We start from the raw sequence: 19,867 nt of genomic DNA, 5'->3' as shown, positions 1-19,867 counted from the left end.
AGCGGATATGACACGTTTGAATTCAGCTGCCCAAAATACTACGGTCGTAAATGATTATGCAGATTCTCCGGCAACAGTGTCTACTCCTCTTTTATTTGCGTACGCATATTGTTTTCCAAAAGTTTAATGCCAACTTGATACTCAATTTTTTCCATTTTCAGAAAAATATTGAGCGTCCAAAATTGCGGAGATTATAGTGAGAATATATTTCTCAACTCAAATTTCATAATAATTCTAGGAATTTAATTCTGATATTACATTTTGGTTAGCAAAACTGAAAATTTGTTATTCATATGAAACTATAAACATATTACAATACAGTTTAGTGAAAAAAATTTATTTTCAAGTATTGCATTTCAGTTTATAGTCGCTGAATTTTTTCTCATTGTGGAAATGTACTATTCAAAGTAAAATTGAAATAAAAAACGGATACATTTCGTTGCTTTTATATAAGAATAATTTTCTATTAAAACTGAAGAGACTAAAATAGAGTTGCTGAATGCGCCAGCTACATTCTTTACAGAAAATAGCAGCCACAGTTCTTTCTTAGAATGAATATCGAGAGAACGCGTTCGCTAACAACAATGCACCTTTTTCTATTTGAAAAAGCTCGTTGTTGTATGACTTTTACGTTTCTTCCTATAGCTTGAAAGAACAAAGCTCATTCTGGAAGCTTTTACGTTATTCAGTTCCGATACTGACGAAAATGATGGTCGTTTTATATTATGGTCGTATTGAAATCCTTTGTTTGACTCTATTTTTAGCGAAACTTCTCATTTTCAAATGGTTTTAGCTCTTTTATCCTTTTTCTGGATGTTTTTTGATATGATTATTTCACACATTATCATATAAGTGCATTATTACTTCCGTTCGGATTTTGTTTCTGTGTTATAGAAAACAATTTTCTATAATGCAATATATTCAGTTGATACTTTTAATGAAATTAAAGTAAATTACAGTTTAATTTATTTTCTACAATTTAAAATAATCCGTGAAACGTTCGAAATCTAAACATTACAAAAAGCAAAGGAAAATTGCCGAATCCAACAATTTGAAAGCTAATTATTGAGTTTGAAAGCCACGTCAAAAGTGTACAATATCCCATGAATGACGTTTAATTTCACATATCAGCGTATCGAGGGAAAGAGATACCCTTGTGATTAAAATCCGGATCTCTAGATAACAATAAGACCCCCGCGTCCCTATCTACCCTTTACTATCTCCACTTTAGTCCATCTAATCAAGTATGTTCGATGTCAATAGATGGAGTATTTCTGATTGATTGAATTTAAATATATAGGAATTTATATATAGGACTGATCAACTTTCTGTTAGTGGCATTTCATCTGTACTTGGAAGCACAATAAGAAGTTTTAATTTGTAAATGCCTTCAAGTTGCCATGTCTAAAATATTTAAACTTCTGTATTACAATAAAATTAATAATAACGTCAACACGAGTCTTATTATCAATGAAGTTTAAATGATAAACAAGCTCAAAATTTTTTTTCTTACTGATACAAACGTGATAGGAGAGATCATGCTCATTCTGAATAACCTTTGAAATGTCAACAACTATAGTATCATTCCGGAAAACCAATGTACATATGATACCGATTTCCCTGAAGTCCTAGTTTCCTGCCTTCATTTGTTGATGTTGATATGGTAAGGATGCTTTTGGTATTGATCAGCCAATGGTAATTCTTTGGAGGCTGGACGTTCTCCAAATATCCACTTATCCACTTATCATGAAATGAAACATTATCGTTTACAATATTATTATTGAAAGCCTGTGAGTAGGTAGATTATGACTGGTACAAATTATTGATCAAAAAAAAAGGTCTTTGAATTTGATAGTTTTTTAAAAAAATACGTTGAGTATCTTACTTAAAATTATTCTATATTCATTTGTAAATTGTCGAAATACGTGAACCTTTGTGAGGAGAATGTCCATGTTTATACAGAGCTATCACATTCGAAGCGTGTATTACACGATTCTATACGGTTCACGTACAAAAAATCAATGGAAACATGTATATTCACATTTTCCTGTTTCAGAATTTTCCGTTAAACTGAATTACCATCAACAATGATAACAAAATGATATATGCCCACAGCAGGTCCTAATGCTTTATCCGCCATTCATGGAATTTGATATGTACCATTGTCTACACCACTGACCGAACTGCATTCTGTTTAAAATTGACTTTCCAGCTTTTATGTACCAAAATTGATTGACATTCCTATTCGAAGACTTCCTTTTTCGTTCTTGTTTTAACATTCTAGAAGAATGTAATTTAACAGTTTCATCAAAACGTTACTGCATTTGCCCCTGTGCAACGTTTTTGTTTTCTTTGTATTGAGGCTCAAATTAAATTGGAAATTCTCCATCATTCTAGTTGCTTTTCATGAAAAGCTTGAGTTTCATGTCACTTTATAATAAATTTCAATTAAATCGTATTTAATCTGGTTTTTAGATAGACATTCGAATATAGTGTAATAGAAAAAAGATTTTATTTCCTATATAAACTGTTGTTTTGTAATATTTACAAAAATTTCTGAACACGCATCACGCAACAACAAATCTGATTTTCTTCATGAGGGGTTGTTGAAGAAACAACAAACAAGCACATGCAAAATAACATCTGAATAGAAATTTGAGCTTATGTATACCCTCCCTTTTATATAACAAAGATCTTTAGGGGCGAAAGTCCCCGATATTTGACGCCTTCTGTAGTTTAATCGAAGACTTAACCCTTGTATGTGAGGGTGTAGCTGAATGAACGGTATTATACAAAAAGATAAAACATTAAAAACAACAATACTCCACATCCACTTTAATTTTTTATTATTCCTTTCTTTTCGATGCTGGGGGATATTCTGGCACTGATTGAAAGGAAAGGAAATTAAAATTGTTCCAGGGAATTATTTTTTCTTTATGGATATAATCATCACAAAATATTCTAGTAATGAGATGTGTGGAAAGAAGGGAAAGTTTATATTCACTCCCATATAACAATTTTTTCTTGATCTTTTTTATATTAAAATGATTGTAACTACTTGTAATAGTGTTCCAATAAGAGTTCTTCAATTTTGATTAATTCAGTGTGGTATCCTTCAAGTACTCATTCGTCGTCCTTTATCAAAAAATTATATATAAATTAAGCAGCAAATAACTGATTCCTAAACTTTTGCCTTGAAGGTATGACCCATGTTAATTTTATACAAGCAATCACTTCCTGAATTTTGTCGCATGAATTTAGAAATACCCTGTATATTCTAACAGGTATTGGTAGTGGTGCTACAAGAATATTTGGGAAGGAAAGGGGTTGGAGGATGTGACTACTCTGTTTTTCATATTATGTGAGGCTCTAAAGCATTATTTTGATTTTTTTAAAGTTTGTAATTAATATGCAAATCTACACAGTTACAGTTTATTCAGAGTTGCTTGAAGAAAGTGAATAATAATAAAAAAATGTCGGACCGACTAGTGACGTACACAGAGTGCGAATATAGATTACTAAGAATTTAATTTAATCGAATGAAGAATTGGTTATTCAATTGTACTATCTGAATCGGTAAGTAGGCCAGAACATGAGGCAGAATACTTTTCAAATAATGAAGAAATCATGTTATCGTAGTAATAGGGTATGCGATTTTTTGTTTATTCAGTTGATACCGCCAAATCAGCTGGAGCAAAACAATCCTCACTAACTATTTGAACTATTATTTTGCCCCTACTAGAACACGAAGAATAAACTTCTTTGAACCATCTACCCACTGATACGAAGCCGCATTATCACTATTGAACCAAGTTTCATATTAGAGAAATTACGATAAAGATGATGAAGATAGTGTAGATGGCGCACCTGTGTGATTAGAAGGTAGCGGCTTGATTATGTGTTAGCTGGGTCCCTCATTAACAGTGTAGCATAGTTTTTGTTCTGAATGCACGCGCGTGTGTGGGGGAAAGGCATTCAAAATACGGAAATTAGCCGCAAACTAGAATCATACCAAACAACATTTGCCCCGTAGAACGACCCATGGAGGACGAATTTTCGAAAAATTTCGACTGATATCATCTCGGCAATAGTATTGGTAGTGAAGAGTTTTATCTTCTACGAACACCCTCAATATCGTAAAATATTGGCGGGATGAGTTTCCAAAATTTTCAAGAAAAAATTCATGCGGTTGATCGCCGCTTGCTGACGCAATTCGAATCGTCGTCCAAATAATTGAGGAAGAAGAATGAGAGACCGCCAGTCAAAGCGAAGAAAACCAGGTCCGCAGGTATGTTTATGTATATACTATATTCTGGGACCGACCGAGAGAGCTTTAAGTCAACTTCCTGCCCAAACAACATTCCATAAATGTTGCAAACTACTCTAGCCTTCTGAAAAAACAAGTGAAACCAGCGTTTCGCTCGAAACGTAGGAGCTTTTCAGCGCGATGTACTCGATACAATATCAGAAGTTGGGTGGGAGATACTAGACCATCAGCCTCACAGTCCGGACTTATCACCTTGCGATTATCACATATTTGTACTGTTGAAAGACGCCTTCGGATGTCAAAAATTTAACATCTAGGACATTAGATAACTTAACTTATCTCAGCTCTAACTAACTTAATCTATAATCTTTATTTTTTGTAGCGAAATGTTTAAACATAACAGAAATAATTTATAATTTATTTGAACAATGTTTTGTCCTCTATTCTTTTTCTTTCAAATTATGCCAATCGAGTTTTTATTTGGAGGGTGAAATCCCCTCTCACCTTACCTATAACGTTACCACTGGATATTTTGATTTGTGAATAAAATTACTACCACCTGTAGACAAATCGATTCTGACTATATGCAGATATTATTCAACAAATTTCCTTTTGTTTCTCATTTCAGTACTGTTTTACTTTGGTAATTTTTCTATCATAAGTTGATATCATACTGTTGAATCTGTTTCCTATTCACACTTCAACGTTTTTTTAACTGTTGATCACTATTACCTACAATCGTGAATCTGACACAACATTCAACAATACCCAGATACATACATATACATTTTAAATAGAAGAAAACGAACAACCCTGCCCATCCCCTTACAACCCAAAACCCTCCACTTTACGTTTTTAGACCGTTATCGGCATATTCTCGGCATATTCTTTTTAAAATCTGTCAAATGCACGCCACCGGCCCATTGTCGAAGTGTCTCGACGAAGACGCCATTGTGGACGTTAGAATGGTTTTCATTATGTAAGTTGGCGTTGAAGAAGGTGGAGAAATAATGCAGATATTGGTAATGGATTTTCGACGACGCTTTCCACTTTTGTTGATTTTTAAATGCAATAAGAAGACAAACTTCTGTTGTCCCCGGGAAAAAGGATGATGGGAAATGAGTGAAATGAATCGAGAATGGATTATCTTTCTTGAATAAGTTTTTTACGTGATGAAAATGTAGGGTGGCGACTTTGAATAGGTTTCTCGACTCACATATTTTTTTTGAAATAGTGTGTTTTGAAAAATAAAATAAGACTTCAGCGTCCTTTGTACGTATCAAACTATCCAAATTATGGCATAAAATTCAATATTTATTTTATTGTATTTTTCACTGAGTTGTATTATCAAGAAATCGTTATTTTTATTGAGCTTTACAAAGCTTCTATAATGATGAAAAAGTCATAAGTTATTTTGTAGAAATAAATGTTGCACTGCAATCAGCATTTCTGATAGCTTTGTGTAAATTTCCTCCTCTGTGCTGATATTAATCAATTCTTGTATTATTCCGTAGGGTTCATCAATAGCTTCATTGAGAAATTTTTCTCAATTTGAGAAATAATAAAACCTTTTAGTAAAATCCTTTTGTAAAGAGTCCAAGTGATACCATAGATTTGAAGTATTTCTGATGATTGATACAGTTGTGAATATTCTTTTATGTGATACTCTTTCATTCATGTTATCCACGTCACATGATCATCTAATGATTTCGCTTCTTTATCCCGAAATCCGAATGAGAATTTTTATTTCTGTGGTTTCCAAGAGTTTTTTCGTTTCTGATGTTTCTGGTCCTGTTTCTGTTATATTATGGCTCTGAATTGTATTGGCGCTTCATAAATTTGTGCCGTTGTTTATTATTTTAGTTGTCTGTTTCGTCATACTACGTTTTGAAGACATACCGTGACCTTATTTGCTCTGGCTATTGCTAACGACGTATTTTCTAAAATAAGACCTTGATACTTACATACATAGACAAGTTGATACAAGTAACAATAACATCTTAAAAACTTCAAATGTGTTGAGTGATAAGGATCGATTTTTAATCCTATAAGATCCCTAAAAGCTCATGTCTATCCTTTGTGTATCCGATTTGGACTATGACTTTTAATGGTTGGGGTCTATATAATTGTCACTTCCGATAGGTTTATTTAGCAGCAAATTTAGATCTTTCACAGTTTCATTTTTTTATTGACGAAATTTTCTGTCCAGTTATTCTTGAGGTTCATTCTAATACATTATTTTTGAGAAAATGAATTCTGATCTTGATCATCTTTCCAGTTTTCATAATATTTCATTTGTCTGCATTCATTTTTATCGTATCTTTTCTCTTTGCTTCCGTTTATTTTGCCCCCTTCTCTATGATTTCTTGCAATTGAATTTTTGATTAGGTCACAATGATTACTTTGATAATTTATTTTGAATATTCCCATTTATTTTCTTTCTACCTCGTCCTCCGAATTTCATCTTGAACAAAACAGTATGCTTCCGATTTGTATGAGGGATTCTACAAATAGACGATTTAGAAAGCTTTTTTGCTTAGGTATTATCCTTTTATTTTGTAAATATTGTTAACTTTTTATTTGCGGTTATATATTCAAGTTACTCACTGCGCGAGAAGCAAAAATTTGGGTTACTTCTTGAGGTATGCTGCTCTAATTATTTTATTGTAAATCAAAAATTATTGAGCTTATATTATTTTGTTGCAATATTATTGTATTCCAAAAGTTATGTTATCATAAATTGAAAAAAGAAAAGATTTATTTAGCCCTTCCAAATTACTCCAAATTTAAACTTAAATGGAAAATATTCATATTCATATAATATTAAAAAAGGTAGGGATTTATGTATGAATATAGTAATAATTTTAAAGTCTTTAAAAAATAGAACAAAGCCACCATGTATCTTCATAGTTTATAGTTAATTAGTGGGGGGTGAGGGACTGTTTCGCAAATAGACCATCAGGTCCACAGTGCCCCACTTAGAACCACTAAAAGCCGATGTCGTTGGAAAATATTTAAACGGAAGCTGTAATAGAACACAAACCTAGTACAAGAAATGAAAATCAAACTGAAGAAACTACTAATGGTGATGTAAATATAGATTTCTGTCAAAGAACAAAAAAGTTTAATCGAGTCGATTAATGAGATCCATTACTTGGCAAACTGGAGGACTTGTCCAAGTGTTTGAACCTAGCTGTGTGAGTATAGGGCACTTACCGATGACGTGGTCAGCAGTTTCTTTCTCCTTCATGCACCAGCGTAATTCCATGTCGTCAGTGATGTCTAGCATGGATCACTGTGTCTGGTTAAATAACCAGTAGAATATAGCGAGCAATTTGATAAGTCAGACAGGCTCAATGCCCATCTATCGCGTTTCAATCCATTTGCGCAGAGTATTCCTTTTAAAGATTTTCTTGTATATAGATTGTACTAACATAGATGGGTTCACCATTATGAGCTACAAAACTGAAATATTATTCTCAAATTCAAACAGTATCACACTAAGTTAAGAAAAAATAAATAACTATTCGGAATAACCTAATAACATTAATCTATAGAATTCCATTATATTCATGTGAATCTTTAAATAATCAAATTTTCTCAAATTTCTATTATCAAATTGGGTCTACTCAACTATGTTATATAATAAACGATATACTATACAAATATCAAATTTTCGTTGTAGTATTAATCTTGTTTTTCATGCAATTGTCGGAGTAATTAAAAAATCGTCAAGCTTTCAGTAAATATTCACCGACGCTCAATATTTGCAAATTTAATTTACACATAGTGATTAATAGGAGGGAAGAAAGTGGTAAACAGTTGAAGACCCGTCTCAAGAGAGTTTCGCTAATCCTGATGAAAGCTCTATTATTGTCAGATCTAATGGGGACAGGGGAGTTTGAGTGGTTCAGCGTCGTACGTTTCAAGCTGAACCTTATATTATAGAAATTCAACTACAAGAAAAAAATCGCTTTTCGAATCGACACAGGAACTGAAAAACAAAGTTATAGTAGATTGAAGAATCAATAAAAACTCAAATTGATATTTGAATTGTAAATGTAGTTACCTAATAACAATTGAACTAAGTATACAAAATGCAGGCATGTGTTCTAACGATTTTTAACTCCATCGTCATTCTTGGTGTTATTCATGGCCCCTCACTAACCAAAGTATCATTCGCAGGTTATGAGCTGTATAGTTACTTTGTTCCCGGAATACAGATGTGATTCTCAGCTGTATTATCCCTAAAAAACAGATGGAGTGAATACATTTAGTTTTTGCCGGAGTCGTCCGACGCGCGTTCGCCATTTTTAAGAAGAAATTTCCAATTATTCTTAAGTTTAACCCAACAAAATATTATTTTGATAAATTTATTATGTGTGGAATACTAATTGTTCAAGTTGATAAATTTTTTTTTATTCATCTACACTGTGAGATTCAAGTATCAAGTTTTTCACGTGAATTTGATTTATTGCGATTTTTTTATAAAAATATATTTGCTGTTATTTCTGTTTTTGTTCTAATTTATTATAATTAGATTTTACTATGAAGTTCCTAAATATTCATGTGCTTTCTTATTAAGATAATCCACTCACTAAAATTATGAACATATATTTTTAAGGTCTTATTTAAAATCCAATTTAATCCATTGTGTTAAAGTAGTGGAATTTCCTAAGCAAATAAATTACTAAAACATAGTTTCTGAGTTTCTTCTAAGAAAACTAATGCATAAAAACATAAAACAGTCCCAATTTCCTACTCGCTTTGAAAACTTTCCACAAAAACGATCTTTCTTAAACGTCCTCCATTATCATTAATTTCATGAAGATATTAATCAGTTATTCAACTTTGTCGCGACACAAAAGAACAAAATGTCATAAATAATGCGAATAGAGAGCAATATAGGAGAGAACAGAGAGCATTACAAGCGAAAAGTTTTAGATGATGCGGGGAAGAGCACAAAGACCCTAAAAAGGAACATGTTCTTGTGTCGTGCCAACAAATATCATTTATAACACGAATTGGATCCGAAATGGCAAACAAGAATATCAATAATAATTCTTTTTTAAAAGAAAGCTTCTACACTGAAAAAAGTTCCCGTAACATCTTTCTTGAAAAAGTAAATTATGACTGGTTTTCAGAAATATATATTTGAAAATATAAATTTTAAGCGACTATAAAATTGAAAGAACAGAAAACTAAGCATATAATAGTGAAAACTGGAAAAATATATTATCAACTTGTACAAAAATACTAAGATAGCAAGATGAAGTAACAAACTCATTATTTATTTTTACAAAACATTGAAAATAGAATAATACTATATCAGGATGATTCCTCTTCCCATATTAGGCTTATAATCTAGTTATAAAGCCCTTTTCATTTGATTGTTGAGCTACCTGGCAAAATCAGGAAGATAAAATTATGTTATGTGCTATGTCGCCTATCTAGACATCAGTGGTAAGATATGTCTATTCGCAGATGACACTAGTTTCTCTTGGACCAATCCTGATCTTACGACACTTCATAGGACCATATCTAGTGACCTAATCACCCTTAAATAATGGTGCGATTCTAATCTTCCCTGTCTCAACGTTTCTAAAACCAAAGTTTTATCACGTAAAAATACATTGCAGCCTTTTTTATTAAATAATTATTAAATTAAGTTCCTCCTGCTTTGCGCTGAGATCAGTTTCCAAAGCATTAAACTGATCCATCTCCATAACAGTCTATTATGCCCTTATTGAGTCGCATCCCCGATACGCCCTTCCTTTCTGGGGAACTGTTAGATATTAACTTGGACTAAACAGCAGGGCTCACTGCCGAGACTTCTTTAAAAGATTAAAAATTCTGGCTTTTCCTTCTTTATTCATCTTTAAATCCGTTTGCTTCATTCGTAAGCACTCTTCTCCAAATTCAGAAAGGATGTTGCACGGATATCCACTTAGGAATGCGGAGCACGACCTATATCTACCTACTCCACATTCAGAATTAAGGGCTCAATATTTTACAATGTAAAAAAATGCACAATTATTTGCCAATTGAAATCAAATCGATATAATCTTTTCCCGCATTTCCTAATATTTACTGATAAGTGTCTTCTACTCTGTAAGCGACTTCTATTCTAATAATAATATTTAATTCCGGGTATGCTATATACTGATCTAATTTTGCTATGGACTTATATACAAATTATTCCCTATTACTATTACCTACAATTTTGTTACTCATTGTGGTTTTCTTCTTTATATTGAAATTTTATTTTATTTGGTTTTAAAAGCTTTTGTCTACAAATTGTAACAATTTTTTGACAATAAAGCATTTCTCTATTTCCACTACTAAGATACTACGCTCGAAAATCAAACTTTAGTAGTTTATTATAGAGAGATATAAAGTGGGATAGAAATTGTATCAACACGAAACACAAACGAAGCTAGAATTCATCAAAAAAGTTGATATATATATATATATATATATATATATATATATATATATATATATATACCAATTCAATAGAGGAAAGAGGAAAAGATATCTCGTGTTTTTTTTTAAATTATAAATTGAAAATTATAAGGAACATCAGCTACTTCAAATATTCATACTCTGGTTCGATATAAGTTAATTATATTGATTAATCTCATATATAACTATGATTTTGATATCACTATCACTATTTCCTATGTTCAAACTACGAAAATAACAAGGTGGCAAGATCCTGTATTGTTTCTTTGATGTCTAGTTTGAATGTAATATTTTTCTTAGTATATAAAACTAGACAATAGACAGTTCCACATCTCGAGAACAAGTTATGATTGATGGTGGCATATAACCTTACAACAAATGGCTAATGTTTTCGGTAGTCAGGAAGTTTTCTAAATGGTCACCGAAGCGATTATAGTGCCACCCTTTTCCGGTGGCTATTAGTCGTATTATGAAAGGGCGGGCCCAAAAGCAGTTTATTTGATACGGTCAGATATGTTTGATATGGAAACACCAAGGATTTTAATAAACCGTATGATTCATTTTTTTTGGTTCTATTTTGTAATTGTAGAGAATAACACTTGACATGTACTAAGTTAACTCTGCTTGTGTTGTTTAATTGTCCTATTTTTAAAAATACTTGAAAGAACTGTTTTATATAGACACTTGATAGAAAATAAGTGAGGGATGATTAACAGTATACAAATTTTTAAATAAATTTGAGTGATTTTTCACATTAAAATGATATTGAGATTGTAATAATGGAAGATAATAAAAAAACCAACAACAATGGCTATTGGATCATAAGATACAAGAAATTATAAAACTATTAATTATTGAATAATATCGAAACAAATGGTTACAGAAATTTCAACTTAGTTAATATATAATATAAATAGAAAGTTCCATTACAAATGGTTGCAAGTTACCTTTTGATTTGATTCTATACGTTGAGTAATAATATTTGTGTACTAGTTGTCTATGTTGGATAATGTTTCTTCAAAGGCAAAAATTACCACTTTTTTTCTCTCATGCGTTAGATTCGAACTCAGTGTTCCCTTCGAAACATTTCCATGCTTTTCTGTCCCTTTTTTGTCTATTTATTTCGCCCTCTTTTCTTTCCCTGGTTCCTATTTCCTCTGGTCAATCCATTATCTTGATGGTATTTGCTTTTAACTTAGTCCTTGACTTAGCTTTTTCCATCCTGTCCATTCTCTATTTACTCAATGTCATTATATGGCCATAACAATTATATTGTCTTTTCACTTAATTTTAAAAATTATATTTTTTATTAATCGTATTAGATTATCTCCGTTCCGTTTCGTTTTCCTACCTCTCATCTCTACCTTTTCTGTTTAACCAAGCGTCTTCAGGTTTCCGCTGAAGCGACAATATCCCGACAAAACTTCTGTTAATATTCGAAATTGCTCATACTTAGGTTGATATACAGTAGCTATTGTTCAGTTATAGGTTTGCAGGAGTATTTTTGCCTATTTCGATTAGATTAACCTAGTAATTGATTTTTTCTGTTTACTTTCTTTCTCTTTTAGTATTTTATCCATTCTCCTGGAGCCGATTCCACAGAATTGTTGTAGTCCTACATAGAGTTCATATTTTAATTGATCTATTTTAGTGTGTACCGGAGCCCATTCCTTTAGTTCAGTATCTATTTATTTGTTGATTCTGTGTCTACTTCCCCTATTCTGTGCCTCAATATTCATTCGCCGTTTTTTATTATCTTTGTTTCATTTATTATTCAATTTTCGACATCTAACTGCCATCTGTTTCTGTCCTGCCATCCGTTTCTTATCATTCTTTCATTTCATTATTCATGCCCTCTCTCTATCTCATTCGTGTCTTCCTCTCCTCCTACTTCCTTGTGGTGTTCACTTTAGGACCTATTTTTTAGCATCCTTTGTACACGAATATCTTAGATTAGTTCTTGATTTCGATGTTATCAACTAATATGTATCTGATGCTTATTATACCCTTATTCTGTCATTTTTTATCCTGTGTCTCCTGGATTTACCCGTTGCTCTTCGTCAGAAATCCATTTCGGTAGCCGTTAGCATTTTATTTCCGTTGATTGTTTTATCTGCCGTGTGTTATGATAATTCGTCTTCTATATTTCCATGCTCATCATACCAGCTTTTACATCTCATATATTCATGATTTTATCGTTATATATTGATAATAAATATATTTTTTTGTGAAATTTTTTTCCCTCAATCACCTGTAAAAATCATTCACCCTGTATAACTGTGACAAATACGAGATAAAGAAAAGCAAATCTGGTTTTATTGACCAATATTTTTCGTATCGAATGGGAAAGAATGAGAATATACATTTTAATTTGGGAGCATATCACTCGATTAGAATTTTTGCCTGATTTCCTTGATATCATGTTAAAACAATGTTTACCTTATTAGAGCAATCCTGACGAGGACCAGAATAACCCTATCTAAAATAAATTAATTTTTCAGTTGGTTGTTCATGTTCACATAAGGAACCTGTTAGGATCACCTTATTAAAAAGAAAAATATTTCTTACCGGGTTATCCTGACGAGATCCGTAATAGGATCACATAAGGAGGACCCTAATGGAAATAAATTAATTTTTCCTCAGGCTTTCCTGGTCATGTCCATGCAAGGAATCTCTCAGGATTGCCTTGCTATAATAAAGACTATTTCTCATTAGGTTATTCTGACGAGGTACACACTGGGATCACATTGCAATAGTTTTCTTCAGAACTTTGCAACTTTTGAGAAGAAAATTGAAAACAAAGCTTTGTAGTGAATTTATGGAAACATGTATACAGCGATATATATCCTTTTATTATAAGAAAAAAACTTACTTGTGATTTAATCCGATAGTTCTTCGTATAAGATAGAAGCGGTACGGCATCGGCATCGTATTTAATCGCTACAGCAAAAACTCCGTTGGTCTAGTGAATACAATCCATCCACTCAACTCTTTATAATCACCAACACTTCACTTCTACTCACGAAGGTACTTAGTACTTAGTACTTAGACTGTTGATCTGTGAATTTTGACGTTTACTTTGACATATCACATAACCTTACAAAATAATTCTTTCGAAAATGATAATTTTAATACTAATGTTTTTATAATCACATAAAGTGACACTGAAATTTCCAATTTCAACTATATATTCGTATATTACTATCACTAGACGTGATTTTTGCTTTTTTTTGACTAATACGTTGCTGTTTGTTCTTAGGAAATAAGACCATTTATATTTTTGACATTTTTTCATTCTATTTGTAGCAGGCTTGTATATCATATCTGTTTAAATCATTTCTTGTCAATTTTGATTTATTAATTTACATCGGTTTTTTTCTCACGAATTATACACTTCTTAAAATGGATAGAGCTCCCAAACCGAAACTTTTCAAGTCGAAATTTGGAAATGGTGATGGTCTGTGTCCAGCTCCGAAAAAGAAGTATGGATATTTAGGCGCACCTGTATCTGAGCCGCCTAATCCCCACAACTTCCTCAGGAAACATGAAGGTAACTACAATTAGGATACATTTTCTTGATTTAAATGTAAAAGAACTAGTTTATATTTAGATTTTCTTCGAATTCTTTCTGTTTGCTTAGAAATTAATAGAAAAATGTAGATTTTTTTATTATTTCCTTGATGAAATACTTCGTTTTCAATAATTTATAAGTGATTTGGCTATAGTATTGAATATTCTTTGGAACTGTAGCCGAATATTTTTAATTTTATATTTTTTTTTTTCTATTTTGTAAGCAGGTCGTATCTACCACTGGGACAGGAATTATAAATGAATTATATTCGTGTTATTATGTGATCATCATTTAAATATTGAAAAATATTTTTGATATTACAATTTTTGCAAAGTGTTATTGTCTTGATTTTTAAAATTTGGTGCTTTACAGTGAGTTTTTTCTGGCATAGCTCACATTTTGGACGTTCACTTTTGGTAATTAAATAACTGTGGGTAAACTTTGTGTAGCCTATTCGTAACCTAGTTCACTGATTGACTGCGACCAGGGTTTTACTTCCGGTTTGAACTTCGATTTTGATGTTTGCCACAGTTTTTGCGCTTCTGATTTAAGTAGTGATTCTATATCGTTCTACACTACGGCTTGCACTTCAATTGAGGTTTCACTAATCACTGCTTGTCGTAGGCCAATATGAGAAGGAGCTCAAAGTATTTCCACATTATTATTTATTTGGTCCAACTGTGTTAATTCAACTTTAATTTGGAGTGCTATTGGATGTGTGGGAGCTAACTAATTTTATGAATTGAGTTAACAGAGTCTGTTATTATGAGGAATCTTTGATTGTTTCTTGTTTTTATGTGAATGAGTACCTGCAGAATAGCGTGAAGTTCTCCAGTATAGTCACTGCTTGTTTCAGGTAGCTTAAATTATAGTGTATTTTTTGCGCTTACGCCCTCAGAGGTTTTGGATGCGAAATAAAATTGTGGAAACTTAGTCTAGAGGAAACCTCTTCTATAATCAGGGTCTTGAGAATTTCCAATTTGTTGAATTTGCACAGTATAGGGTTGGTATGATTTTGATCGATTATAGACTTAATTTTGTTGGACAGGAGGTTTGGGCATTCGATTTGGAGTTCTGCATGAATTTGACTGGCTTAAATGGTTGATCTGTTTCGGTGTTTCTTTAATAGGGAATTTTGTAGCGATTGTGGTGTGTGTTGGAGTACACTGAATCCTGCTGGTTTCTATTGACGGATAGTGCATATGAAGCTACAAGTTATTTTCTGTAGAGGAAGTTCTCCGGTGTCGCATTGCAAGCTTTTTTATTGGGTTGGAACGGAATTCTCCTGTTGCTACTCTTAGTACTTTGAATAATTTCTAGTGTATTTAAAGTGTTTTTCTTGGAAGGTGCCTAAACAATACAGCCGTAGTATATCTTTGAACGAATAATTGCTTCATATATGTGCATTGAACAGGTATAGTCAGATCCCCAGGCTTTGTCATGATTTTTGACGTGTAGTACTGCTTCCAGTTTTTATCGAAAATCTGATGTTATCGATAGTTGAAGATATTGTTATTAAGTTTTAGTTCTGGGAATGGGATAGCGACTTTTTCTTCGGTGATTGTCATTTTTATTGGATAATGGTCTCTTATTTGATCAGGAAGGATATAAATGTTGCAGATATTGATTGGTTGAGGAATATATGGCTACGCTTTCGCTAGTTTTTGCCGCGTTATTCCTGTTTCTGTAGAAATATAAGTAGTTGTTGATGTTTCGTGTAATTGTAGTAAATTGGAGGTAAAATTATACAAATTGAGTTATGGATTCCTGAGATGTGGTAAGAGAAAAGTCATCTTCTTCTCCTGAGAGAGCTTCAATTGTTCAATAATCCTTTTTTTTCTTTTAGTGTATTTGGTCTTTATTTGTTTATATTTTAGATAAGAGTTGCTATAGTTCTAGTATATCAGAGGTACCAGATTTCGCTGTACTGAGAGGGTCAGCTGACCCTTGTACATTTACAAAAAAGGTGATTGTTTGTTCGAATGATATTATGCTTCATTATCGAATAATTCTTTGATAGGTGCCATCTGATTTTACAGCGTAATGGTTGATTTAGAAGTGGATTTAGCTTCATAGGGTTTCACTTCTGATTTACCTAAGGTGTTATAGTGCCAGAAGGAGACGTTATAATTTTGGTAATATTTCTTTTTGAAGCTGCTTTGTTTGTTAGGTTTTCGATATCTATAATCATTGAGGACGATGTTTGTTGAAGTACGGATGTTTTTTCTATGGGGTTTGAATTACAATGTGTTTTATCAGGGTCATTGCTATTTGATATTGTTGCAGCTGCTGTTTAATTTGTTTTATTTGGGAGTTGAGTAGTAGTTGTTGTAATCGAGCTGGTAATTGAGAATGGTGCCATATTTTTTAGTGGTTTAGAACCTTACCCATTTGCTAAATTTAGAATAGGTCGGTTGGTTGCAGTTTTGGTGTAGAAGTATCATCTGGTGCTTGAGTTGATATGTTTGGATTTGTGATATCAAAATTTACCAAAATTGAGTCTGGTATAGAAGTTCTGGTAGGTATTATATATACTTTCCCCCTTAAACTGAATATGTTTACAATGGGGGCTGGTGCTGCGTATTATTAAGAAGAATATTTCAAAAGACAGTTTAAAGCTGTCATGTGGAATAATGGGACATACACTATATAAAATAAAATCGTCTACAATGTCATTACTGGAGAGGTAAATACATCTCCGATTATTTGATATTCTCGATATGTTTTGTGAAATTTCACATTGCTTAGAAAATTAATAACAATGGCTTGTAATTTAGGTGGATAAGTAGGTGTAGTAGGCTGTAGAGGTTTGCTAGCAACTTCAGAGTAGGAAAGTTGATATAAAGGTAAGAGTTGAAATAAGACTTGTTGTGGTATAGTTGAATGTTGAGTTAACGATAAGTGTTGAGTTGCAGGTTCATATTGAGATGAATGTGACTGATTATTGATGTTGTCGCTAGTTATAATATATCTATTAACTAAAAAATTAATAACCCAATAACCTTTACACATTTCAAGGGAGACAATGTTACGCTGCAACCACTAAACAAGAGCCAATGACGCCCGCTAAATCGAAAACCGTTGTTTCCAAGTTATCTGAGTGTCTCCCATCGCTAAAACCATCAACAACTTGGGCGAATTATGAAGCAAACGACAAGAATAACGTTAAAAAAACGAGCTCGAAGCAACCCAAATCTACTGTGATTATAGATCATTTTGGTAAGTATACGAAAAACAATTAACAATCTCCAAATACTCTCATGGTTATTCTCTAGTAGTCATTCAAAATACCAAAAATCGTTTGCAGGTTCCTCAGCTAGTAAGGAGCCCATCAAAACATGTGGAAAAACTGAAGTTGATATCAGAAATTATCAAAAACCGAGAAACATCAAGGTGGGTTAATAGAGTCAAAATACCTCGAAACAAAAGTTTATATCAAACTTTTTTTGTATATATATATATATTGAATTTATAACTATATTACTAGTAATATCTTGTTTATACCTTCGCAGAGTTCAATTCCGATCAGAAAGAAGCTCCCACAATCACGCCAAGTTATGGTGAAAGAAAATACAGTTATTTTATCGAGAACTGAGAGAAAAATTGATATTGATTCAAGAATGCGGCAGCTTTTGGAAGCTATTGATCAATGTTATTGATAAATTCTGTTCAATTGTGAAAAACTAAAGACAATATGTTTTTTATTCAATATCTTATTTATTATACTGTTCATTGAATTATTTATTATTGGCTAAATTAAAAGTGAATTCATCTCGTTGATTTGAGTTTCATTGTCAATCAAACTTTACATGAAGTACTGCGGTACAAACACTACGTGGAAACCTCAAATATAGAGAAAGCTTAATAGTGAGAGGGGTGTAAAAGTATAAAAAATTGCAGAGCGAGAATGAAATATTTAGTAAATGGGGCCGATCATGAATGTGATTTAAAAAAGTAAAACGGACTTAATAAATAATAAAAAAGGGGAAATATAATAGAGATGTATCTACTAACCTGTTGGTGCTATTCCTAGTATTTGGGATTATCTAGGTCGTGACTACTACTAACTAGTTAAAATTGAAACACTTAAGAGGATATGTTAAGGTTAGAGAAAAGCTGAGGCAGACAAATAAACGATAATATACATATAGACATGAAGAAAGGCAAATCCAGGATTAAAGAAAAATCATATCCAGTATACATAGATCTGAGGGCGCATTTTGATAGTGATGATGGAAAGAAGAAATTGAGATACTTTGAAGACATAGAAATACCAATAATAACACTAGTAATGAAAGGTACCAAGATAGGATGAAGGAGATGAGTTGAATGTCCACTGGAAGAAGAAATAGTACAAGGAGACAGTTTAAGCCCGTTGATATTTATATAGGACTTGGATACAATAGTGGGAAGATAGAATGATATATGTAGAGGTTGTAAGAATGAAAAATGAAACAAACACAAGAAAAATAAAAGTTATGATAACGAAAGTAAGGAAGAAAGAAGATCGAAGGAATAAAAAAGAATAAATTGCAACAAAATTGTCAAGGCACAATCATTAAGAAAGTGGGAAAAGAAATAATATATGCAGAGGACTAGGATGACAATGGATTGACGATTTGGAGGAAATAGAATGAACTAAAAGAGACGCTCTGGAGGAACTGAGATTACTTACTAGAGCCCAAAAAGCATTGTAGAACGGAGTTCCATATGCACTTGATTATATCTCAAAACGTACTCAACCAATTTTGATTAAACTTGCACTATCCAATACAATGGACTCTACTTACATGCTTGAAAAAACAGACTTACAATCAAGTAAACACTCATGAACACATGTTTATATGATATTTTAAACTGTTACGTACAAAAAACTTTGCAATTATCACAATACTGCATAAAGATCGGATTGATGACCTTATTATTGGCGAAAATCAGCCAATTAGGAAAAAAACTGCAACTATGGAAAGAGATATTAGAAAAAAAGCAGTACTAGATCAAAACCTGTGGAACAGAAAACCAGTAAATTGGGTATTGATGATAGCAGAATCAAAGGAAAAATCAAGAAGTGCTATTATATAACACATAAAAACTAAAAAATATTACATTAAATGAGTAAAGAGCAATATCATAGCGATTCTTGAAATTGTAACTGCTATTGGTAAGTGTTCAGTATTTCCAATATAAAGCCTATCTACGTATTTTATTTCTATATCATAAATTTATCTGCATGGGGCTTCAAAGAGTTTGTAGGAGCTCGGCTTCCAAGCACATTCTTAGGATGCTCCATCCATACAGAAAAGAATATTTCGATTTATAGGTGACGGCGAGTTGTACAGAAAATTAGGTCATAGAAGAAAGGTATCTGACTTGTTTTACCGATACTACTTCAGCAGATACTCTTCCGAGCTCTGCAACATAATCCCCCCAGAGCAGTATTTACATGACCTACTGTACTGGCAGACGTAGCTTCATGAACACCGAGTTCGGCTGCAGATGCCCAGAACATCAATTTATCGGCATTTTGCAGAAACGCAAGCCTACGGAAACACTATAACACAGAA

The 19,867-nt window shown here is 32.4% G+C and overlaps 1 protein-coding gene across 1 annotated transcript; it reads left to right on the top strand.

Annotated features, from left to right (window-relative positions):
- The first annotated feature begins 14,055 nt into the window (after positions 1-14,055).
- On the top strand, positions 14,056-18,070 carry LOC130451307 (uncharacterized). Its single transcript, XM_056790248.1, has 4 exons — positions 14,056-14,282; positions 17,322-17,522; positions 17,611-17,696; positions 17,816-18,070. Exons 1-4 carry the CDS (start codon positions 14,135-14,137, stop codon positions 17,960-17,962), a joined length of 582 nt encoding a protein of 193 aa, XP_056646226.1. The 5' UTR covers positions 14,056-14,134; the 3' UTR covers positions 17,963-18,070.
- Positions 18,071-19,867: the final 1,797 nt, after the last annotated feature.

This window comes from Diorhabda sublineata, chromosome X, assembly GCF_026230105.1.
Source record: "Diorhabda sublineata isolate icDioSubl1.1 chromosome X, icDioSubl1.1, whole genome shotgun sequence".
Taxonomy (NCBI): domain Eukaryota; kingdom Metazoa; phylum Arthropoda; class Insecta; order Coleoptera; family Chrysomelidae; genus Diorhabda; species Diorhabda sublineata.
Note: the sequence above shows the minus strand (reverse complement) of the source record. Positions and strands in the feature narration are given on the sequence as shown.

Bases quoted from the DNA above. Each gene is read 5' to 3' on its own strand.
- LOC130451307 (XM_056790248.1), top strand. From the start codon at position 14,135: ATGGATAGAGCTCCCAAACCGAAACTTTTCAAGTCGAAATTTGGAAAT. The intron at 17,523-17,610 runs GTAAGTATACGA...AATCGTTTGCAG, and splicing joins TGTGATTATAGATCATTTTG to GTTCCTCAGCTAGTAAGGAG. The intron at 17,697-17,815 runs GTGGGTTAATAG...ATACCTTCGCAG, and splicing joins AAAAACCGAGAAACATCAAG to AGTTCAATTCCGATCAGAAA.